This window comes from Eschscholzia californica, unplaced genomic scaffold (genome assembly GCF_041429995.1).
Source record: "Eschscholzia californica isolate CP2 unplaced genomic scaffold, dmEscCali1.0.p SCAF_6, whole genome shotgun sequence".
NCBI lineage: Eukaryota > Viridiplantae > Streptophyta > Magnoliopsida > Ranunculales > Papaveraceae > Eschscholzia > Eschscholzia californica.
In genome coordinates this window covers 31,156,217-31,182,237 of record NW_028238483.1, presented here as the reverse complement: position 1 = coordinate 31,182,237, position 26,021 = coordinate 31,156,217, and the positions used below count along the sequence as shown (strand labels likewise).

The following is a 26,021-nucleotide window of genomic DNA, read 5'->3' as shown; positions in this document are numbered from 1 at the left end:
TGCGTAGTGAGAGATGGGTTTGTACTAAGATAGATGGCTTTGGTTAGTGAGTTTAGTTTGATTTTTGACGTATTTTTGCTTAAACATTGTTGAAGAGTTGTAATTATGAGGTAGCTGAATTTTATATGAAGTCTGATACGGGTCTATGTTTGGTTTGATGAACTGAGCTTAGTTGGTTTGGTGTTTATCATTTATATGTGGTGCATAGTCGAAATCGGTGGATCCAAGTCGAACTCCTCCGTAGACAATCGGTGGCTTCGTGTCGATTCCCTTTCAGCGAATTCGACATGAACCAACCGATTTGAACTCCAGTAACTAGGCAAGGAACTGAAGTTGATATCGGTGTCTTCATGTCGAACTCACTTGAAGGGGATCGACATGAACCCACCGAAATTTGTTTAGTTTCTTTTTGAAAAAGTACCAAAGTCGGTATCAGTGGCTTTCTGTCGATTACTACTAAGGTAGTTTGGCACGACACAACCGATTAGAACTCCACTAGCTTGCCTAAGTTGCTGAAGTTAAAATCGGTGGCTTCGTGTCGATCCCTTTTACATGAATTCGACATGAACCCACCGAAATTGTTCCAACCTTGAAGAAATGAAGAAGACTAATGGTTAGTCCTCAATGCTTTATGTTCTTATCTAAAAAACTCCTCGACTCTTTATACCTACCGGCTACTGGATAACACTAACATAATGGACTTAATGTGGTAGTCTGATAGATGAGAGTTTCCAGTTTGTTCTCATGTTCCCCAAAGCTTCTTCTGCTTCCAAATGAACTAGCTACAATCATTTATATGAATGATACTACTATTACGCAAATTGTAGTGACTATCATGGTACCTCACCTTTTTCACGAAAGACCAAAGGAGTACATAAAATGGCAGAAGGAACAAAAGGAGTTCCATTAACTCAACAAAACTCCACTGGTTTGGCATGTCAGCGAAGATGAATTCGGTGGCTTTGTCGATTTTTAAAAAAGAGAATCAACACGAAGCCACCGATTAGGACTGGAAGAGTTTGATATGAAACCATTAGAGTTCAAATCGGTTGCTTCGTGTCGATTCCTTTCAAGGAAGTTCGACATGAAGCCGCCGATTCAGACAAAAATAGCTCAAATTCAAAAACGATTCCACCGATATCGACACTATTAGTTTTCCTACAACAAACTACGCAAATGTTTGGTCACAAGGTTATTATACTCTAACAACTACTAAGCAATTCATTGGCTTCAAATTCAAGAACAATTCATTAGAAAGAGATGGATTTGTGAACTTAAATAATAGTCCATTCAATTGATGAACACATTATAAATTACACATCACTTCGCAATTTAGTAGAATTTGAAACTCATCAATTTGTTTGCTACTCCAGATTTAGGAACAAATACGCATCCATGGATAGTCTTGGGTCAAGCTTTTGTTGCCTTCCTAATTTAGTTGAAGTTATTCTTGATTTCAAATTTAGAAGTTCCATGAGCAATCTTGATGTGGGTGGTCCATGTTAATGTATTAGAGTATCCATTATGGAGAGAAATGTATTAGGACCTGTTTACACAAAGTAACAACACCAATGTTATCAAGACATTGATTTTGTATGCCTTCATATAATTTAATATTAAGGCACTAGAAAGGAGAAGAGAACCAATATTCACCAACCAAGTGCTGAAATTCCCCATTGTTTATAGACTCCTTCAACAACAGCTGCTATGGCTTTACCTCTCTCGGCCACCTTCTCCATACGTGTAATAGCGTCATATAAACACCTTGCTATATCAAGTAGTGCAATGACCTTCCCGTTCTCCACAACAGGAAGATGGCGGAATTTTCCTTCACATAAGTATAGGAAGTTCAGATTAATGTTAAGAAACAAAGAAAATTTCATGAGTTAATCGTCTTCTTGCCGCGCTTCTTTCTTTGTCTTCGGCTTCTTGGTATGTTCACCTTCTTTGGAGGGAAGAGTTAATGCCATGAGCACCACAAACCATGAAAAAGTAAGAATGTAGTAGGATCATAATCTAGCTACAATCTTCAAATCATGAAAAAGTAAGAATGTAGTAGGATCATAATCTAGCTACAATCTTCAAATCAAATTTCAGATGTATTGTTAGGAGAAGACCTAAATTTCTAACATTTGGTAGTTACAAACTCACAAACTTAATGAATATACCCTAAAGCAATCATCTAAAACAACAAAAATCACATTTTAAAAATGAGAAACTTGTAGAAAAAAACACAGAGAAGATGACTCAGGCATTTTATCAAACAGATTAGATGCATAGACTTCAAAATATTCAATCTTGAAACAAAAAATCAAGTAAAAGAAAGAAATCATTCAGAATTTCAGGTAAATCAAGAAATTATGATTTACCATAATAGTTATTGACTTAAACCTTCAGAAAAAACAGAGAATCGCTTCTCTGTTACTTCGTCACTTGTTAGAAACTTGAAATTCGAAAACACTAGTTAGATGGGGAATTTGCTCAAGGGAGATGAAGATGGGGAGCTTTGAGCCTGAACAAGATAGGGGAGATCTGTGTCGGTAGTTTTCTGTGGTTTCTTCCATCAACATTGAACCATTCAAGAGTATTTGTCGAGCAAGATCAAGCGAGAAGAAGGGGGAAAAAAGTCGGCTGAGCTTTTGGATAAAATTCAGATACCCAGAATTTCTAGATATGTTATTTATAGGAGGGTAGAAAAGGAAGGCAAAAATTGAAAAACTTCAAAAGGGACGTTTTTGCAAAAATAGTAGGGGTGCACTACAAAAAAACAGTTTATTAGCGACGGTTTTATTCCGTCACAATAGAGAAAATCCGTCGCCAATAGTATTCCCGACGACAGTAAAACTGTCGGTACAAGTAGCGTCGGCGATACTTTTGCCGACGGACCTTGCGCGGTTTCTACACATACCGTAGCTGATGTTTTGAGCATTTACGACGGTTTTTTAATACCGTCGTTATAGTTTGATTCGGGGCATTTGAGCAAAATTCCCAAATTTTGTGTTATAAAAGAACATGAAATTTGCTGAAATGCCCCGATTGGTCGATCCATGGAGCACTATGGGTAAATGGCCATACTTCTCAAAACGGTGAGAATGCTCACTTTTTTTCTATTTTTGCTCTCATATATAGAAAAAATCTAGAATTTCTAGATTTCTTTAATTTTCCTCCAAAACAAGCCGATCCGAACCACTTCTCTCGTTTTCTCCCTTTCTCGATTTCAAAAAGCTCTTGATGTGATCTTAAATGACAGATTGTTGCAAGACTCAGTCACTCGGTATCCCTCTTTCAATCTAGCCCAAGTCACTTTCTAGTTTGACTACATTTTCCCTCTCGAGCTACCTAAGTTTGATCCATAAGATTTGAGAACTCTCTCTCTCTCACTCTTTAGGTCGAGATCTCTTTTCTTTCCTCCTACAAATTTGCAACATGTATTTGCACTAAACCTTATGTGACTGTTATATGTTAAGTTTCATTTCTGTGTTATACGACGGAAGTAAAACATGGGTTAGATTGAGAAGAAAATTTCGGGTTTTCAGTTTACCAAAATCTAGGATCTTGTAACAACTATTTACACCAATTTTCTTGATTGTTTACTCTTGAATCTTCAACAGAAGTCATTTGATGAAATAACATGGATCTTACTGATGTTAATTGAACATATTTCTTGCATACTCGTAATTTCATAATTGGTGGGCCTCTGTCGAACTCACCTGAACACATTCGACGTTAATCCACCGTACTCGACTCCAATAACTTGCCTAAGCTTATGCAGTTCAAAGCGGTGGCTTCATGCTGGTTTTATTCAAGGGAGTTCGACATCAAGCCACCAAACTCGACTCTAGTAGGCTAGTAGCTTCCCTAAGGGAACTGAAATCGGTTGCTTTGTGTCTATTCTCTTCAAAGCATTTCGATACGAGGTCACCGATTTTAACTCTAAAAGCTTAGGAAAGCTACTAGAGTGGAGTTCGGTGGCTCCATGTTGACATGAGGCCATCAATCGAGTGTAGATAAGCAAAAAATTTAGAGTTAACTAATTATGGTAGACATATAGAAATTTACTGACTATGGTAGCTTATAATGAAGAAAAAACCTTCATTATTTGGATATCTTTACACAAATTTCATATAAACTCAAGTTTATATGTTGTGTTATAGGATGTCAATCGAGCCACAGTTGAAGACAACGATTTATTGCAAGGTTGGTATTACATGTTTGTTCAATCTTGATGTCATGATGTTTATAAAACGTAAATGAACAAGAGGCAACAAAATATGTTATCAAAGAAATATTTTGGTCACTTTCTTCAAGTGACTGATCTAATATGGTGTGTTGTGGTTGTCCATTATATGTTGTTGCGAGAATGTTTTCAGACATCATACGAGAATGGTGTTGAGTCGATGATTTTTTCCCTGGTAATAAAGAGGAAGTTTTCGATCGTCGGATTCTCCATCATTTCAGACCTTAACACCTTGTAGCGTGAGAGAAACGGAGACTTGGTAGATGAGCAGGAAAATGAGTTGTCTTTACGCGATAAATTTCGATGAACAAATGAAAATCACGAAGGATATGTTAGAAAAATGTCACAACAAAAATATGGATTTTCGTGACGGGCTATATATTTCTGACGGTATACATGAACGTTGTTGAAAAAAATAGTATGCACAACGGAAATAATATGCAGTGCCGACGACTTCTCTCCCGAACCGTTGAGACAACATTCAAGGAGTGGTTAGTTGAGTTTTTGGAAGGAAATGCTTACTTCCACGACATGGACATCCATCGAAAAAAGTCTTGTTTTCGATGACCATAAATTAGTTCCCGTCAGAATTTAAAAAAGAGTTCCCAAGCGAAAATTTTCCGCCCTATTTTCCTGGCGCCAAAATTTTCGCCAAGAAAAACGATTTTCAACGAAATTCCAAGCCGTCGAGCATAGTTTTGCCCTAATTGAACAAGTGTCTCTCTAGTTCTCACTTTCGAGGTCTCTCTCTCAAATTTTCACTATCATTCTCGAGTTCTCCCTCTTTTCTTCTCCATATTCCAGCTAACCGCAACAGAAAGAGAGTACCGACATGGCAGATCTTCTCGATGATGGCAAGAACTAGCGGTGGGTTATCCCTGACATTGATTCAACTACTAGTACCAAAGAACCTCCTTGTGTCTTCGCCCCCTCGAAAACTCTGAATCTCGTCTACCTTCAATATATGACCTCTTGATCCAGAGTAAATCATTTCTCTGACTTCCGTCTATACCTTTTTCATCCCAGCCAAGCTAGATCTTTTTTGTATTTATTTATTTAATAATTTATTTCATATTAGGATCTTTAAAGTTCTTGAGGAATAGTGGAAGCAACAATGAAGATTATCCAATATTCCGACTTTCATGGTCAATTTTGAGTACTATTCCTATGGTCTCAACTCTTAATTATTGTTCTAAAAAAACTCTTAATTATAGTTCTAGTTGTTTTGTCTGATATTGGACAAGTACCTATAGCTTCTCTTCACTCTGAAACAGTTTTACTTCACCCTTTGTTCACATTTTATTTGCATCCTTTTGTTGGCTTTGAGCAGTACATGTACTCGGACTTAGTCAGCCACCCTAATTTTCAAGTGCCCCCGCTCACTTCTTGTTCTCAGGAATGTGGTGCGCATTGTTTCTCCACTTGGAGAATTCTGATTGGGTACCTCGAAACTTCAAAATCGGTGAAGATTAGGGAGCAGAAAAACAAGAAATCCAATATTTGGACAAAAGATGAAAATGTCCACTAAGTCAAATCTTTTTGAAAATAATCTTTATTCCTCATAGACTTTTCTTTATTCCCCAAAGCCGCGGCCTAATTTTTTTGATTGATTTTAAATTTGAAATTTTGGTCAAAATCGTAGCAAATCTTAAGGGGTAGGGTGGGAGTCTGGTCCAATACAAAATTTTGGATTGGGGGATCTCTAGGATTCAAGAGTCCTCGAATTTTTGGTGGCCAAATGGAACAAAAAATCTTGATTCCTAACAAGTCTCCTTTTTTGTAGGAATCCTAATTAGGAATTCTGCAACTAAACGTACTATTAATTAATTAAGAATATGTTTCTAAAAGGTTAAGTATAGGTTGTACCATCAATCCTAGACCAAGAATAAAAAAACCCATATAGATAATAAACGTAATGAAACTAAATTGCAAAAAATAGAAAGACACTAAACAAAAACAAGAAAGCCAATGTTTTTGGTTCATCCATTGCTAGTTCACAATTGCTTCCTCATTCCAAATTTGCTTTTAAGGCATGCTTAAAAAGCTGTCCAAGAATGGTCCCGATTGAAGCCAAAAGTGCAGTAGAATAATTCTCCCTCGATTGCTCTCAAATTCATCCCATGCCCCAGGCTCAACCAATAGTGTCCCTTTTATAGCCAATCACTTCCCCCATGAGAAAAACAATTTTTTTGTTTCAATCAAACTATGTCGTCTCTTTAGCATTTAGTTTTTTTTCTTTTCTGAAAAAGGCCCATTATAAAGTTGCCACTACAAAAGTAAAATAAAGTGAGTGCCTGTGATCTTATCAGAGTTTTAAGGCCTTAATTTCATTCTAGGTCTTTGGTATATTTTACTCCAGTTTCCATAATTTATCTGGCGGGAGACATCTACTAGAGAATGTTTTTATTGTAGTACATTTTCCAAACTAACTTTAGTCATACCGAACCGTATTTTTAAATGCAAGTTGCGCACGACTTTTCCATGACCATTGGCTTTTTGCGCTATTGCTAAAAAACCACATAACTCCACTAATTATATCAATCTTATAGACTAACAAATGTAAATTCACTACACATAGTTGAGTTCTAATGAATTCGTCAGATATCGAGACAAATCTAGCCTTTAAATTATAGGGTCTATAAACGACACTATTGAAGATATACATGTGACAATGAACACAGTTAAGAGTGTAACCTAAGTGTATGAAGTTTCAAGTTAAGTGAAGAAGAAGGTGTTACTAAAGTGTAAGTGAGAAAAGGTATAAGTGTTAGGGGTGCCTTTACATAAATAACAAACTTGTTAGTTAATGGTTGTTAGGAATAACAGAATCTGTTATTCCCTCCTCTCTCTATAACTGAAATTGTAATGGCTTATATAAGCTAATTCTCTTTAATAGAACAACTACGATCTTTCAATTGATTAATGAAATTTGATGTAGACGCAGCAGAATTAAAATAAGAACAATAAAATAAACGAAGAACTGTAAAGAAAACGATAAATAAACTAAAACTTAATTAACTTCAATGGTTTTTCTCTTCAATATGAATATCAAAATAGACTAGACCTCCTTTTATAGGATAATAGACTTTCCTAGATAGACTCAAACTAGGATTCCTAAATATTAAAGATACTTAAAACATTGAAACTCCTAAATAATAGAAATACCAACATAAAGTAATTTCCTAATCCTAAACTAACTAGTACCACTAACGTGGCTGACTAGGGCAAGGACGCGTGGGTTTGCGGCCTTGACCCGTATGCGCCTGCATCAGCTCCCCTTTCCCCAGAAGGTTCGTCCTGAACCGTTTCGATGAAGGAAACAATGTGAGCCACCCGTATACTCTGAATTCCGCCATGACGATCCGTAATTCCTACTTCGAACGAAATTTGCGGACAATCGGTAGAAGACAATGATGGACTAACGAACCCAATATAATCCGGACCCCTTGACACAACGAGATTCGTAAAATCACAGTAGTGAAGAAACATCCAACAAATTGTGACATCGGCCGTCATCTTTTAGTGGGATGAAGAAGATTGCACATACCAAAATATCCTCTTTGAAAAATCAGACCTCCAAAATCATCTTCCAATATATCACGATTTCGTGTTCACCGGAAGCTAAAAAGTGAACTGGTGGTGAGATACTTTTCTTTTTCTTCACATTACTCTTTTCTGTTAATGTAGCAAGTATCCCATTGATTTTTCTAAGGAGCATTTTCTCGAACACGTTAGAGACACCAATTAATATTCCCATGTTTGGCCTCCCGTGTGGTAAGGTGAAGCTCCATCCACCTCCTTTCATTAATTCCCTGTTTCTCAGGTAAAGACTTTCATGTGATGAAGTCATTGAAGATGATGATGATTCTCTGCCAATTAATTTGTATGTAGGCATCTTTGTAATAGTTTCAGTTGATTTTTCCCTCCTCTCCACTGAATTTACAATTGACTTCTTAGTAATATACTATGATGAAGAAATTGTTGATGGAGAAGATAACAAAACATAACTATCATTGGCATCAGTGTTAGTAATCAGATCTTTGAGCAGGAAACGTTTCGTCTTCATCCAGTAATCTTCAGACGACGATGATGTTGATAGATTGCTTTCATGATGAATTTGATTGAATTTAAACTGTCTACCGGAGAAGATTTCAGTAGGGTAAATATGAAATACAAAAGCTAATTCAAAGTCCACATCGCAAGTGGGATGATCTCCAATCTTTGTGTTATGATCACTCGATGAAGGATCATAACGAAATTATTCATTATTTGCTAACGTCTCAAGCCAAATTAGTTGATTATCTGCATATAGTTGAGCTCCCCAATACCTGTTATCTTGTGAAATTTTGCCTTTAAACCTCGTAAAAGTGGTAGCATTATCAAGTTGTGATCGTTTATTTGAAGACCATGGGGTACTACTATAATTTGAATACGAAATAGGTTTCTCCCATGATAATGAATGAAGGTTTATTTGATCATGGGGAGTCGAAACTGTCAAAGCTCCTGGATCCCTATAAAATCAAAATTATCTTCTTCTATTGCTGGGGAATATTCATCTTCATCTTCTTCAGTTTCAACTTCGTTGTGATCTTCATGTTTAATATCAATGGAATCATCCTCTGTTAGTACTTCTTTATAGTTGGAATCATCTTTTTCAACTTCTTGTTCTTCTTCTTCTTTAACTACAACTTCTTTGTAATCAACTTCGTCAACTTGTTCAAACTCTTCTTTTTCTTCTTTTATTGCTTCTTCGTGGTTAATGGAAATAAGAGGTTGTGAATAATAATAGTACGGTGGTGGTGTATAATAAGAAGATGGAGGTGATGGTGAATATGGTGGTGAGTACGGTGGTGAGTACGGTGGTGGTGTATAAGAGTACGGAGGTGATGTGAGACATAATTGATGCGGTAAAAGTTTATGATTCGAAACAAGGATGCCGTCTTCCGGAATGTCATATGAATCATAAAATTTGGTCAGACATTGATGTTTCATATCTCGACTAGGATTTTGATTTGATGAAGGAAAATTACTTCCTTCTTCCTCCTCCGCCATTAACTGAATTTTGTTCCTTTTTCCCTGAACTTCTCCTTCAATATCATCGATCTTAGTGATTGAAGTAACTTCGGAGAACTGTCTTCTCAATTCAATTTTTGTTTCTACACATGACAAACATTCATCGAGAGGAAGAAAACCATACTTGAAAATACTTTTCAATGTATCCCAATCATCAATGATCGATTTTCCTTGATCAATAAGTCTCCATTGCAGGGCATTATATTGTTTATAGATTCTTTCGGACATATGTTGCTCAACCAAAAAAAACCTTATCTTCGTCGGGAACGTCTTGATTTCTGAACCAATCTTCCATGTGTTGAATCCAGAAATTTATATGAAATTGACCTTCGAATAGTGGAATTTTATAAACTTGATGAATTTTTCTTTCATCTTCTCGATCAATATAAAATTGAGTTGTATCTCGAATAGCTTCCAACATTCAAGAGGAGATGTATCCATAGGTATTTTTTTTTGTAAAAAAAAAATCCAGAATTTTGATGGCTCTAAATACCACTTGATGTAGACGCAGCGGAATTAAAATAAGAACAATAAAATAAACGAAGAACTGTAAAGAAAACGATAAATAAACTAAAACTTAATTAACTTCAATGGTTTTTCTCTTCAATATGAATATCAAAATAGACTAGGCCTCCTTTTATAGGATAATAGACTTTCCTAGATAGACTCAAACTAGGATTCCTAAATATTAAAGATACTTAAAACATTGAAACTCCTAAATAATAAAAATACCAACATAAGGTAATTTCCTAATCCTAAACTAACTAGGACCACTAACGTGGCCGACTAGAGCAAGGGCGCGTGGGTTTGCGGCCTTGACCCGTATGCGCCTGCATCAAAATTCTATTCTACTTTGATTTCTATCATGGTATAAGAGCCAGTGATTTTTTTTATCTGTTTCTTCTTCTTCGAATCACTTTCTCTCACTAGAAATCGAAACTCATTCTCATTAATCTCTAATGGCTTCACAATCATCACATTCAGTTTCGTCTCCAAATCTTTCTTCACCAAATACATCTATAGCTAACATTGCAAGTTTTGTCTCTGAGAAACTTGATGGATCGAATTTTCTAATATGGAAGGATCAATTCGAAGCAATTTTAATCAGTACTGATCTTTTTGGTTTTGTTGATGGCTCAATTATTGCTCCAATTAAGACTATTATCGATAATAATCATGAAATTCCTAATCCTCTTTATCTTCAATGGAGGAAAACTGACAATTTTGTTAAATCCTGTATGAAAGCAACATTTACTCATTCTATCTCTTCTGATGTTCTTGGACTTCAAACTTCGTTTGGAGCTATCTTGAGCAGAATTATATTGAAGAGTATGAGGTAAAGATTGCTTCACTTCGTGAACAAATTCAAAATGTCAAGAAAGGCGATTCTTCTACAACCGAGTATCTTCGAAAGATCAACATATTATCAGACTCTTTAGTTGCTGTTAATGACATATTATCTGATAAGGAACTTAGTCGTATTGTTCTCAAAGGTCTTGGCAAAGATTATCGACCTTTTGTTATAGCCATTCATAATAGAGAAACACCTATATCTTTTTCTGAACTCAGAACTCGTCTTATTCACCATGAATAATGGATGAAAACACAAGTTCAAGAGGATGAAAGTTCTGCCTATTATGTGAAAAATCTTCCATCTAGAGCTGGTTATAAGTTCTTTAATCCAAATAGGTCTTCTCAATCACATCAAAATTACAGAAATTCTTATCAAGTAGATCAAGGTAAATCATCTTCTACTTTTTATAAAGGTCCTTCTTCTTCAAATCGGAATCAAGGAGAGTCAGCTTCTGAATTTGATTTTAGTACTGTTCCTTTTCGCATTTGCAAAAGATGGGGACATTTTGCTTCCAAATGTCGTTATAGATATGCTCCTGATGATTCTATAAAGAATCCACAAAGTAAAAAATGAACATAATCAATCTCAAAAGAGGTTTCCACAGCAATTCAAACCTATAAAAGGAATTTTTGCTGGTATCCATCTTTATGAAGGTATAGAAGAAAGTAAAAATGAGAAAATGGGAGCTTATTCTCCAACTGAGGAAGAATTGTATGAGTCAAATTTTGACTACAATTAAGATGAATTCAATTGTGAAGAGGCAAATATGGTAGTCATATTACCTTCACAAGATAACATCACAAATGAAGTTAATAATACTATCACTGAGAGAGTTTGGCTGGCTGATACTGGAGCCACCAGCCATACGACAAATGATTCTACTACCATTATTGATCAACAGGAGTATAAGGGGTCTGATTCTGTCATGATTGGAAATGGTCTTTCTATTCCTATTGCTGCTACAAGTAATGCCCAACTCCATACTCCATCTTATAATTTTGATTTGTTCAATGTGCTACATGTTCCTAAACTCAAAAGGAACTTGCTCTCTATTTCAAAATTTACATATGACAATAAATGTTCTATGAATTTTACACCTTGGGGTTATCAGATAAGAGACTTATGGTCTGATGACATCCTAAATGAAGGATCAGTTAGAAATCACTTATATCCTATTGTTTTTGGTATACAAAAAGATCATACTCATCAAGGCTATGTTGTGTCTCTAGCTGCACCATATTCTATTTGGCATACTAGACTAGGTCACACATCAGATGCTATTATTCATCTTCTCTCAAGAAATAAGATGATTTCTGTTCTAGATAAACCATCTAAAAGCTTATGTCATCCTTGTTCTCTTGCTAAGAGTAAATTACTTCCATTTCCCATATCTGAGAGCTATACTGAGTTTCCTTTGTATTTGATACACTATGACATTTGGGGTCCTTCTCCTCATCATGTGAGTCTTAATGGAGATAAATACTTTATCTTGTTTTTAGATGATTTTAGTAGGTTTTTGTGGATATATCCTCTGAAATACAAATCTGATAGCCTCAAGTATTTCAAACTATTCAAAACCTCTCATGAGAACATATTCAATACTTCTATAAAGTATTTTCAAAGTGATGGTGCATTAGAGTTGTCTAAAGGAGATTTTAAACAATATTTGGATCAATGTGGAATCTTATTTAGAAGTTCCTGTCCCTATACTCCTCAGCAAAATGGAAGAGCTGAGAGGAGAAATAGACAAATCACTGAGATGAGAAATTCTCTTCTTTTTCAATCTCAATCTCCAAAGAGTTATTGGTTTGAAGCTTTCTCAGCTGATGTGTTCACCATTAATAGGCTTCCAACTAGAATTCTTCATAGCAAATCTCCTTATGAGGTTTTATTTCACAAAAGACCAGATTACTCTCTGTTAAAAACTTTTGGGTGCTTATGTTATCCTCACTTAGGTGCTATTAGGCAAGATAAACTCAGTCCCAAATCCTTTAAGTGTGTATTCATTGGTTATAGCTCTTCTCATAAGGGTTATAAGTGTTTTGATTTAGATACTCAAAAGATTTATATATCTAGGAATGTTATTTTTGAGGAGACAACTTTTCCCTTTACTGAACTTGTCAAAACTGATTCTTCTTCTGAATCTTCACCTATCACATTGCACCTACCTATAACACCTATAACCTCAATACTTGATAATTCTTCTGTTCCTGAGCACTCTCCTCAAGTTAGCACATCAGTAAATGAATCTAGTGATCCTGAGCCAAGCCATAGAATGGTAACTCGATTAAGAAATGGTATCTCCAAACCTAAATGCATTCCAGATTATATCTCTCATTTTACTATTGCTCATCCTTTAGCTCAGTCCTATCTTACCATATTACTTAAACACAAAGAACCTTCAACTTTCAAAGAAGTTTCTTCTAATCCTAAATGGGTTATTGCTATGAAGGAGAAGTTTCAAGCTTTGCAAAAGAATGAGACTTGGTCCCTAGTTCCACCTGACCCTTCTATGGATCTCTTGGGTTGTAAGTGGATTTTTAAAGTGAAGTATAAGTCTGATGGCTCTGTGGAGAGATATAAAGCCAGACTTGTGGCAAAGGGTTGTCATCAAAAAGATGGATTGGACTACTCTGAGACTTTCAGTCCAGTAGTGAAAGCTGCTACTATCAGGACAGTTCTTAATGTAGCTGTATCCAATGAGTGGAAGATTCAACAATTGGATGTCTCCAATGTTTTTCTGCATGGAGTTCTCCAAGAGAATGTCTTTATGACTCAACCTCAGGGTTTTATTGATTTGGAGTTTCCTTCATATGTTTGCCTTCTTCATAAGAGCCTTTATGGTTTAAAACAAGCTCCAAGAGCTTGGTTTCAGAGGTTTGGTTCGTTTCTTCTCACTTTGGGGTTTAAGAGAAGTGCTCATGATCATTTAATGTTTGTTCAAATTACAGATTCCGCTATGATGGTTTTACTTCTATATGTTGATGATATCATTCTAGCTGGGAGTAATGGTTCTATTATGCATTCTCTTGTTCTTACTCTAAGCAAAGAGTTTGCTATGAAAGATTTGGGTCCCCTCCATTTCTTCTTAGGAATTGAGGTGTCTCGAGCTAGTTCTTCTGCTTTATTTCTCACCCAAAAGAAGTATGCTCTCAGTTTACTTGAAAAAGCTGACTTGCTGGACTCTAAGCCTAGTTGTACCCCAGTTCCTGGTGGAAATAAGCTCTCCAAGTTTGATGGTACTCTCATTTCTGATCCAACCTTCTACAGAAGCATAGTTGGGGTCTTCAATATCTCACCATGACCAGACCTGATTTGGCTTATGCAGTGAACTATGCAGCTCAGTTTATGCAGGCACCAAGAACTTCTCATATTCCGCTAATGAAGAAGATAATAAGATATGTCATAGGGACAATTGACTGTGGGATTACTATCACACCATGAGACATTTCTAATCTAAGAGGTTATTCAGATTCTGATTGGGCTGGATGCCCTGATTCAAGGAGATCAACAAGTGGTTTTTGTATTGTTCTTGGCCAATCCTTAGTGTCTGGTGCTCTAAGAAGCAGCCCGCTGTTGCCAAGTCTTCTACAGAGGCTGAATACAAAGCCCTTTCTGTCACTTCTGCTGAGTTACTCTGGGTTTCCTTCCTTCTTGTGGAGCTAAATCAAAAGATTACTCTTCTAATGGTTTTGTACTGTGATAATCTAGGAGCCAAGAATATTGATGCTAATCCTATATGCCATGCTAGGACTAAGCATATTGAAGTTGATTATCATTTTGTGAGGGACTTGGTGGCTTCTGGTCGACTTGAGATCAGACATATTCCATCTTTGGAACAACTTGCTGATTTGTTTACAAAAGGTCTTGCTAAGGATTTGTTTCTCAATCTTAGAGGCAAGCTAATGGTTCTACTCAACCCATCATCTTAAGGGGGCATGACAATGAACACAGTTAAGAGTGTAACCTAAGTGTGTGAAGTGTCAAGTTAAGTGAAGAAGAAGGTGTTACTAAAGTGTAAGTGAGAAAAGATATAAGTGTTAGGGGTGCCTTTAGATAAATAACAAACTTGTTAGTTAATGGTTGTTAGGAATCACAGAATCTGTTATTCCCTTCTCTCTCTATAACTGAAATTGCAATGGATTATATAAGCTAATTCTCTTTAATAGAACAACTACGATCTTTCAATTGATTAATGAAATTCTATTCTACTTTGATTTCTATCAACATGTGAATACAATTATAGAACTAATACATTCTAATTCATAAATAACCATGTTGATAAATAATAGACTCCTCGTAAAACGAACAGAGAGAAATTCAACAAAATATAATTACGGAAATGTATTATATTGATGTAATTAAAATATTTCCTTTTAAAATAAGAGCGTAATTTATGTTTGGAAAGCACATTTTTTTCCCTCAAAGAGCCATGACATACAAGGTACAGATAGTTTTGTGAATGTCTAGGTCGGATTGACCTAAACAACCCACCTGTAAAACAAGTGGCGCTAAAGTTTGTATTGATATATTTATCTCTTGGGAAGATTTATTTGATTAATAATATCACTATAGCTTTTCAACAAAATAAAAAAAACCTTAAAGCAAGTTGCTATCAACAGAAAAAATATCTCACTTCAATATGACCACGAAGAAGGCATGTGCACAAGAACAATAATTGTTGACACAAAAATTGGACAGAAATGGTATCACGACGGAATTACTGATGTGTAAGCGGTACAAAAAAAAACTATAAATAGGGGATATCAAATAAGAGCGTAATTTATGTTTGAAAAGCACTTTTTTTTCTCTCAACGAGCGATGACATACAAGGTACCAATAGTTTTGTGAATGTCTAGGTCTGATTGACCTAAGCAACCCACCTGTAAAACAAGTAGCCCTAAAGTTTGTTTTGATATATTTAGCTTTTTGGGAAATTTTATTTGATTAATAATATCACTAAAGCTTTTCAACAAAAAAAATCATTAAAGCAAGTTGCCAATTAACTCTAACAAAAAAAAAACTCTAAAAATATCTCACTTCAATATGACCACGAGGAAGGCATGTGTACAAGAACAATAATTGTTGACAGAAAAATTGGATAGAAATGTTATCACGACCGAATTAGTGATGTGTAAACGGTACAAAAAAAAACCTATAAATAGGGGATATCAAATAAGAGGGTAATTTATGTTTGAAAAGCACTTTTTTTTCTCTCAAAGAGGGATGACATACAATGTACCAATAGTTTTGTGAATGTCTAGGTCTGATTGACCTAAGCAACCCACCTGTAAAACAAGTCGCCCTAAAGTTTGTATTGATATATTTATCTTTTGGGGAAATTTTATATGATTAATAATATCACTAAAGCTTTTCAACAAAAAAAATCATTAAAGCAAGTTGCCTATTAACTCTAAAAATATCTCACGTCAATATGACCACGAGGAAGGCATGTGTACAAGAACAATAATTGTTGACAGAAAAATTGGATAGAAATGTTATAACCGACGGAATTAGTGATGTGTAAACGGTACAAAAAAAACCTCTAAATAGGGGATATCAAATAAGAGCGTAATTTATGTTTGAAAAACACTTTTTTTTCTCTCAAAGAGCGATGACATACAAGGTACCAATAGTTTTGTGAATGTCTAGGTCTAATTGACCTAAGCAACCCACCTGTAAAACAAGTCACCCTAAAGTTTGTATTGATATATTTATCTTTTTGGGAAATTTTATTTGATTAATAATATCACTAAAGCTTTTCAACAAAAAAATCATTAAAGCAAGTTGCCTATTAACTCTAAAAATATCTCACTTCAATATGACCACGAGGAAGGCATGTGTACAAGAACAATAATTGTTGACAGAAAAATTGGATAGAAATGTTATAACCGACGGAATTAGTGATGTGTAAACGGTACAAAAAAAACCTATAAATAGGGGATATCAAATAGGTTGTAATTTTCAAGAAGAGTTTTTTTTTCTCATGAAAGCTAAAGAAAATCAAGCCATGGAACTCCTCAAACATCTCCACATGAATGGAGGCAATGGAAAAACAAGTTACTCTTCCAACTCATTACTTCAGGTAGATCTGAAACCAATTATAACCCACATTCTACTCCAAAATACCTAGAGCTAGCCATTCAAACTCAAAATCAGTAGTGATGAGCTGAGAGACTTGGACACTATATTTGTTGAACTATTTTTCTCACGTGGAACTATTCAAACATACGCCGTCACATGTGACATTTTTTTAAACTTAACACGTGTTTTTGTGCTGGGTGTCATAGAACGCATGTAGCCATTAGGCATATCACTGTGAGTCTAGCTTCAGTATCAAATTAGGTTTGTGATCATCAAAATCAAAATCAATTAGCAACGAAAAGAAATGACCTAAACATTATGTTCTTGATTACTAGAATAGAAGTTTAAAGAGGGTAAAAAGTGATTTTCTTAAATAAGTTGAGCATCTCCAATGCAAACTCAAAAACTTCTAACGGTCAAACACACGCACTTGCATTTGATGTACTGAATGTAGTTTTATTTGAAAATTTGAACAGAGGAAGATAATATCAAAGACTAAGCCAATAATGGAGGAAGCAATCTTGGATATGTATTCGAAACACAAGAGCAACTCAAGTAGGAGGATATGCATTGCAGATTTGGGTTGTTCTTCAGGACCTAATACCTTGTTGGTAGTCTCATGTGTTATAGAAACTATTTACAAGAAATGTAAGGAATTAGGAGATGAATCTCCAGAGTTAATGGTGTTCCTTAATGATCTTCCTGGGAATGACTTCAACTCCATTTTCAAGTCCTTGAAGGGTTTCCTTGATGAAGGGACAGAAACCAAACAAGAGGGTTTTGGGTCATGTTTCATTGCTGGAATGCCTGGTTCATTCTATGGCAGACTTTTCCCAACTCACTCTCTCCATTTTGTTCATTCTTCTTACAGCCTTCATTGGCTATCTCAGGTATTACTAATTTCTTAGAGAAGCCATTACGTGTCTATAACCGTTATGTGTACTGGCGACCACTTAATCGGTACATACGACATTCTAATATTAGAAGATTATTTTGGCAGGCACGAGAGGTCTTTATTGACACAAGTTCTATATATACAAACTATTAGGAATAATTATTATAAGCATTCATGGATCAATCTAATCTACACCATTCTTTTAAACTACTAGGACCATCGGGCGTATTACGCATCGACTAGTTACTTTCTCTAAAATTTCTGGCATTGCAGGTTCCTAGAGGAATGAAAAAGAGCAACAAAGGAAGCATTTGGATAACAAAATCTAGTCCAACGGAGGTTCAACAAGCTTACCTGAAGCAATTTCAGACAGATCTTTGTGCATTTCTGAAGTCTCGTTCACAGGAAGTAGTTCCAGGTGGATGTATGGTTTTAACGTTTTTCGGTAGGATAAGTGAAGATCATTGCTTCATAGAGTGTAGTTACACTGTGCACCTACTAAATGTCGTACTCAACGACATGGTTTTGCAGGTATATATATTGTATGTCGTACTAGGGTTTAGCCCGTGCCCGTGGGGCACAGAATTTTGTATGAAATATGGACATACTTTAGTGATTTAGAAATCTTCAATTAGACAAAACAAAATTGATAACCGTAATAATAATGGAGATTCTATTGGGTTGTTTTAAAAGAGAAAAGATATTATTAATGCTAAAATAACAAATGATTTTGACAAAAGAAGTTACCCAGCTGATGTGGCAGTTGTGGTTTGAAAGTTTGACTAAATATGGGTCGTCGAGAGATGAATATCACAACCGTCACATCAGCAGGGTAACTTCTTTTGTTAAGATCTTTTGTGATTCTAGCACTTCCGTTATTTTAATTTTTTTTTTTTCTATTTTCTCAAAATAGAGACTCCATGGCTAACTATATATACTAAGCAGGGAATGATAGAAGATGAGAAATTAGATTTACTCAACGTGCCTATGTATACACCGTCCCCAGAAGAAGTGAAGTGTGTTATTGAGGCAGAAGGTTCGTTCATCATTAATCAACTGAACACTTTTCATGCTAATTGGGATTGCGAAGATCCAGGAACTAGTGTCATTGACGAGGATAAAAGTGTTGATGCTGTAGCAAATTCTATTCGAGCAGTATTTGAACCTTTATTGGTTACTCATTTTGGGGATGGTATTATCGATGAGTTGTTCTATAGGTACAGAGAGATCGTTAGCATGTCCAGAGAAAAAACTACAGTTAGCAACATATGCATTTCTTTGACAAAAGGCTAAACTTATAAGACGATCGAAGAATGACTACTTGTTGAAAATTTTGTAAAAAGACTGTCACTATTGCTATGAAGTTAAAGTCACTGTTAGAAAGATTAAGCATAATAAATGAAGGGTTCTTTTCCGATTGACTCCCTAAAGTGTGACCGGGTTCTGCGTGCCTCCTTAAAGTAGGAGAAGCGCAAAAGTAGCTCCCTTTTGTATTTTTCAATCCATTGAATAAAAAGTCAGGTTTTAACTTTCTAATATTTTATTTTTGTCTTTTTTTCTATATTTCTGTTTTACTCTCTATTATTTCTTGTCTCCTTTTTTCTGCTTTCTTTCTTTCTGAAATGATTCTCATTAATGGAGGTCCTCAATTTTTTCTATAATATATTCAAAATTATATGAAGTTCTTCCTCTATAGGAGAACCTTCAGTAATGGTGGTTCTCAAAACTTAAAAGAAATTTTGAAAAAAATATTGGATAACTTTGTTTATAGGTATTCACAAATAGATCGGTTGATGTGCTCGTAAAAATTTATCAATCATATCCATCCAAGAATCTTGTAATCACCTAGACGAATAAATTCACACTCTAAGAGCATCTCCAATGCAAAACTCAAAAAAAACTTCAATTAACTTATGTGTTGAGTCTCAATTGAGATTCTCTTTCCTATGTGGCTAACTTGAGTGTCTCTAATTCAAGTCTTTCTTCAATGCAACACTCTAAATAACTCTAATAGATACACATGTCACACATACATTTAATAAGAAAAAGTGATTGAGAAAGAAAAGCTTTTTATTGGTCTGAAAATTAAATTTGATGACGAGGACACTTAAGACTCTCAAAAGAGATCTCAAAAATAGAGTTTCTAGTTGAGACATCTTAAAACTTAATGCTTCCACATCATCTTAAGATCTCAATTGAGTTTTGCATTGCAGAGGTTTTTTCTCAAAAAATCCTCTAAAGTCCTAGGTGGCCTTAAGATTTTAAGATTGAGTTCATTGGAGATGCTCTAAGTCCAAGTCCCTCCTCTACAGGGGCGTGTTTGAGGCGGTGCAACAGGTGCGGTCGCATCCCTCAAACCATCAAATTTTGTGGAAGGGATAGGGGCCTCTAAATACGGAACTCTATTATAATTTGGCAGTTAATAATTATCTAGTAAACTAATGCAGCTTAGTTGGTTAACCTCTTGTGCAATAACCTGGAGGTCTCATGTTCTAAATTCCTAGTTTGCAATTTTTATTCATTTTATCAAGTCATTATTACCTTGAAGTATTACTAACAACTATTATTAGTTAAGGTAATCAATTAGTTTTAGTCTGTATACTTAAAAGACTAATTATAAGCTAAATACTTGTTTTTCTATTTTTTTTCATAGGTGTGTGGTTCACTGTACGGCTTTTGCATATAAATGTTCAGGAAAAAAAATACACAACTTGTAATTCACCATGATAAAAACTTTCTTGTCTACTTTTGTTCATTTGTGATATTTACTAAATGTATTATGTGTAGAAAAATTACGTTCTAATATTGTCAGAGAAAGGGCTCTAAATTTTTTTTCGCATCAGACCCCTAAATTCTCGGCCACGCCACTCCTCCTCTAAGACAGAATTTTCCCATCACCAGCCACCAGGTTATACTTACTAGTTTACTCGTGGTGGGTGGTTGGTCTTAACTACTCTACAATTTTGTTCATGTGAACATCAAGTGAAGTCGAGAATACCAACCACCCACCACGAGTAAACTAGTAAGTATAACTAAGCTAGTGAAATGGGGAAAAACAATAAAAGATGGAAATAAAAGAAGTGGTGAAGAATACAAATGGAAGTGGCCGTGCTTTTGGGTTATGTAGATCGCCACAATTTCACTGGCTTAATTACTATTGAAAATGAGTGGAAGAAGAAATTTTTTCCTAAAGTTGACAAATTTTTTTTGCAGACCTCCATTAATGGAGATCCTTTAGAAAGAAAATGAGTGGAACAAGAAAAAAGTGAGAAGAGAGAATACAGAAGAACAAAAAAAAAGAATAGAAGAAAAAGACAAAAGGACAATATTGAAAAGTCGAAATCTGTCCACTCAAAGCTTCGAAACACAAAAGAGGGTTACTTCAGCATTTCTAATACTTTAGGGGACCACGTGGAAATCAAGTTACATTTTAGGGAGCCAATCGTTAAATAACCAGTAAATGAAGGGTTCGTTAATGTGTTGTTTGACCTTTTAAGAGATAACTCATTAAGGATTTTCATTTATTGTCCTAAATGAAATTTAGTTGTTTACACTAGACTGGGTTTGTGCATAACTTTTGAATGGCCAAAAGCACTTTGTTGTAGTAGTGGTTCACCTCTTATTAACTAAGCACTTAATATCCATATAATTTTGCGTAATTTTGCGATGTCCTAATTATGTTACACAGTAAATGGAAAAACAATATAAGCACAACATTGGAATGAACTAATGTAAATACTTATGCGCACGTAATGTGTTCGACAAATGTAATTTGGTTATCTTTCTTTATAAAAAGGTTATATTGTACTGTGCTCAAATTTTTGCGTTGTTATCACAAACGAATGTCTAATTTTGTCACTTTTCTCCCTATACAGTTTGCTGATTGGGTGTATCTATAATCTTCATGTTCATTCTCTTTCGGTAATTTTCAGTAATTTTCGATCTTCAATTTCATTTGATCAGGATAATGGAGAAGACAGGTTCAAAAGCAGAACCTGACCTTCAAGAGTTGTTTGTGTCAGGAACCCATTTGGTAATCTCTCTCTCATCTTTTTTTATTTTCTTTTATCATTGGTTTTTCCTCACAACAGTGAATCTTTTAATCTGTTTTGATTTGGTAGTAGATGTGTATTAATTGTGTGTATTTATAATCAACAGTAGTTGAAGATTGAGAATTGCTCTTATATCTAACATTTGTTTTATTAATCGAGTTAGTTTCGTCAGGTTATTGTTAATTTTTTCTATTACGTTTACTTAGGTATTAGGACTATTCGTTTAACTACAATTCATCCTTGATGAATCCTCTTTAAGTCTTCATTCTTCTTCGAGACATTTAAAGGAATTGAATTTCTTCGCCAGAAGATAGTCCGCAATTTGCTTCCGCTTCAACTAAGGTTAGTTTTTCTCTTTGATTTCTTTATCCAAAATTTTAATATTTATGTCGGTTGGTCTTTGAATCATAATTGGACCCAGTCGTTACTACCTATAAATTAAATGTTTCAATAATGTCGGTTAATCATCTTTTCTAATACTGAAACTATGTAAAGATCTCCAAAGTTAGGTGCTTTTTCCAATGTTTCAGTTCTTCCAAGAATCAAAATCGTCGAAAACAAAGAACAAACAGAGTCCAACCCAGAGCTCAAGTAAGATATCTCTACTAGCTCAATCAATTATCATTTCCTGATCTGTCTCAAGGTTTGTTCACTGTAGTTTGCTCACTGTAGTTTTATCTTTTACTTTTAATAGTTTTATCTTCTACTTTAACTTATGTCCAATAAAACTGATTATAAGTCGAAGTTTGCTCACTGTAGTTTTATCTTCGTAATACCTAATGCAATGGAAACAATATATAGGAAATCTTCCGTCTGTTTTAATGCAATGCAACAATCTGTAATGCTTTAAACGACTACATGTTTATAAGTTATAACTTCATGGAGCATCCCCCACGCTAAAACTTGCAAATTTGATGTCTGCATTGAAGTTAAATGTGTTTAAAGTGTTTGAAGTTAAAAAAAATTCACTTGCTGCAAGTTTTTCACTTCCATTTATAATAGCTTTTCATACTTTATTTATTTGTTTGAATTAAATGAGCTTGAGTTGATGAATGGAGAGCTAAGATAATAATATTTTATAACCCATATGAAATGTGCTTGAAAGAATTGTTGGAATCGATTGACTGATGATCTTGCTTAATATTTGTTGTTGTACATCATGCTCATTAGATTATGCTCATGGAATCTTGCAGTTTCTTTCTTAGGGTTTTTTGGATTCGTAATTAGGTGTTGTTTGGACAAACCTTAAGCTTACGTTTTGTTCGAGGAAATACTAAGCTTGAGGTTTGTTAAACAAACCCCGAATAAACCCCTTCTTACTAAATCTTGCTTTTGTGATCAGGTTCCCTTACTTAGTAACTCAACTTTGAGTTAGTTCGAACGATTACTGAATGGATATATCAAAGAAAGCACCTCCTGCAAAAGTACTCTCTGAGGTTCAAAGCCTATCTCATGGAAGTTCGACAACTAAGTATCTACACAAATATATCTTCAAGGGTAAAGATCGTACGACCATCGTTACGGAAGGAATCAAGGAAGAAATGTTACAAGAATGTCAAACAATAGATTTATCAAAGAAAGAACTTCCTGCAGAAAATCGTACGACTGTTGTTGTGGAAGCGACAAACGATATTCAGAAGAGTTTCGAATTCTAATTTGGAATGTTTAGATGCTTGAACTTTTGTTAAGACGGGGTTCTAAAATCGTTTTTTATTAAACTACGATCGACACTTCTAATATGTTGACTTAACGAGGGTGACTTCATAATATAAGTTAGATCTATTTTCTCATACGCACTTCACTTAACGCATATGATAAAACTGTGCGTGCCCCGCGGGCACGGGTTATTATACCCTCGTCAAGTTACATTTTAGGGAGCCAATCGTTAAATAACCAGTAAATGAAGGGTTCGTTAATGTGTTGTTTGACCTTTTAAGAGATAACTCATTAAGGATTTTCATTTATTGTTTGCTAATTAAAAGTATTTTCCTAATAACCCATATTTAATAGAGAACTTCTATTCATCCCTCCATTTTGGTCCCTCCCCCAGCACTCCGCTGATATGCCGACATATCAGTTGAGTGTGGAGCAATTGGAGAAAGAATGGTGAGAAAATATACTCTAGTGATATGTCGCCACATCAGCGGAGGGCTGGTGGAGGGACCAAAATGGAGGGATGAATAAAAATTTTCTTATAAATAAATACTAAGTTGGAAATAGATTTTCGACAAAAAAAAAAAGTTGGAAGTAGAGAAAATTAACTTGCTCCCTCCCATTTTTTTGATCTTTTGGGAAGTCTAAGAGCATCGCCAATGCAACACTCGATCTTAGAAACTCTGAGTGCCACATATGATTTTTAGAGTTTTTAAGAGCATCTCCAATGGAAAACTCAAAAAAATCTCTATTCATCCAATGTGTCAAGTTCGAATTGAGATTTTCAATCATAGGTGGCGGAAATAGAGATCCTCAATATTTTTGTGTCTCCAATGCAAAACTCTAAGCCTATCTTAGTTACTTATGTGGCGTAGTTATTTTCGTAAATAAAAAATTAGTTATTTAGAAAATATATAAGACGCGATTTCTATTGGATGAGAATCAAATCTCTGAAAATCATATGTGGCGCTCAGAGTTTCTAAGATTGAGTGTTGCATTGGAGATGCTCTAAGAATGCAACACTCAATCTTAGAAACTCTGAGTGCCATATATGATTTTTAGAGTCTTTTCTTAGAGCATCTCCAATGCAAGACTAAAGAAAAACTCTAAAAATCCTATGTGTCAAGTGTGACAAATGGATCTCTAAATAGTCTCTTTCTTATTTGGCCATTTAGAGACACTCTATTGCAAAACCTTCTCCAATGCAACACTCAAGAGAAACTCAAAAAACCTATATTTTGATTTAAAACTAATTGATTTGCTTATGTGGCACTTAGAGATCCTCAAGAGGACACTCTAAATTTAGAGGGTCCTCTTAAGGATCTCTAAAATAAATCTTGACACATCACTTTAGAGATTCATGTTGAGTTTTGCATTGGAGATGGATTTGAAAGAAAAACTCTAAAAAATCCAACGTGGTCACTTTAAGATTTAGAGTTTGAGTGTTGTATTGGAGATGCTCTTAAAAACTCTCTCCTATGCAACACTTTATTTGGATCTCTAAGATGACGTGTCGAGTGTGGAATAGATATATCTCAAGAGGGCATTCTAGAAATAGAGTGTCCTCTTGAGATATCTCTAATTGTCCAACTCATCGATATTTAATTTTCAACCAATAGAAATCGATTCTTCTATATTTTCTAAATAATTAATTATTTATTCACAAAAATAACTAAGGCACAAATAATATAAGTTTAGAGTTTTGCATAGGAGACACAAAAATTTGAGGATCTCTATTTCCGCCACCTAGAAGTGACAATCTCAATTGGAACTTGACACATAGGAAGAATAGAGATTTTTTTGAGTTTTGCATTGGAGATGCTCTAACTCATTAAGGATTTTCATTTATTGTTTGCTAATTAAAATATCTTCCTAAACTATCCATAATTAATATAGAGTATTACAATAAATACTATGTTGAAAGTAGTGTAGAACCAATTGAAATTGAAGAACAAACTAAATACTTAATTAAATCTTTTCTTATAACCCAAAATTAAGATAATATATTATTTAAATTTCGAAAGATATTTTCATTCAAAATCGATCTATAAACCATAAAATTGCAATTATCTAAACTATTGTCTTTTTTTTTTTTTTGGAAACCGATAACATTTACATCAAAGATGTGATAAGCTTGCTACCCGCCCACTCAAACTCTAACATGACCTGGCCTATAGCCCACTCAAACTCTTAAGGCCTATAGCCCAACTAGATAAAGGCCTAAAGCCCAACTACACTACATTATTTATACCCTAATAATCCCCATTCAAATAACCAAAGACTCCACCTTCTCTGGGACCTCTAGGGGTTTCTGGAGTTTATGTCAACACCTTGGAACCACTTGGGCTACCAACTGTTGACAACTATTGTCTATCAATCAATGGACATACGTTATCAAAGAATTTAATCAACTTAAGTATGATGCGTCAAATTTAAACAACATATAAACGATGAAAAAAACTCAATTAACAATTTAAAAACAATCTAAACATTGAAACACGAAAAAATTAATTAATTAATTAAGAATATGTATTTAAAAGGTCAAATATAAATTTCACAATCAACCTTATATGGAGAATAAAAAATTCATATACACAATATTCATAATGAAATTAAATTGCAAGACAAGAAAAAAAAACAAAAGATAAGTCGATCGTGGTTCCCTAATTCACA

General features: G+C 34.8%; 2 protein-coding genes and 1 long non-coding RNA gene across 4 annotated transcripts; 2 read left to right on the top strand and 1 right to left on the bottom strand.

Moving 5' to 3' along the window:
* Positions 1-1,265: 1,265 nt before the first annotated feature.
* LOC147533505 (CBS domain-containing protein CBSCBSPB5-like) lies at positions 1,266-2,652 on the bottom strand. 2 transcript variants are annotated; one of them, XR_015227240.1, is made up of 3 exons: positions 2,370-2,652; positions 1,658-1,828; positions 1,266-1,546 (listed from the first exon to the last, which is right to left on the bottom strand). XR_015227240.1 is itself a non-coding variant. In XM_086645564.1 (3 exons), the coding sequence occupies exons 1-3, from the start codon at positions 1,968-1,970 to the stop codon at positions 1,503-1,505; spliced, it is 243 nt and encodes an 80-aa protein (XP_086501690.1). In that variant the 5' UTR covers positions 1,971-2,117; the 3' UTR covers positions 1,266-1,502. The 2 variants fall into 2 exon arrangements, 1 of the variants encoding a protein (XP_086501690.1); XM_086645564.1 differs by lacking the exon at positions 2,370-2,652 and adding an exon at positions 1,943-2,117.
* A 13,978-nt stretch (positions 2,653-16,630) lies between these two features.
* On the top strand, positions 16,631-19,181 carry LOC147533504 (S-adenosyl-methionine 4-1-methyl-2-pyrrolidinyl-3-oxobutanic acid methyltransferase-like). Its single transcript, XM_086645557.1, has 4 exons — positions 16,631-16,749; positions 17,225-17,638; positions 17,917-18,174; positions 18,589-19,181. Exons 1-4 carry the CDS (start codon positions 16,651-16,653, stop codon positions 18,934-18,936), a joined length of 1,119 nt encoding a protein of 372 aa, XP_086501683.1. The 5' UTR covers positions 16,631-16,650; the 3' UTR covers positions 18,937-19,181.
* Positions 19,182-21,525: 2,344 nt separating this feature from the next.
* Positions 21,526-23,485, top strand: LOC147533503 (uncharacterized). The gene is made up of 4 exons (XR_015227239.1): positions 21,526-21,676; positions 21,955-22,037; positions 22,226-22,286; positions 23,038-23,485. It is a non-coding gene; the product is annotated as an uncharacterized LOC147533503 (long non-coding RNA).
* Positions 23,486-26,021: the final 2,536 nt, after the last annotated feature.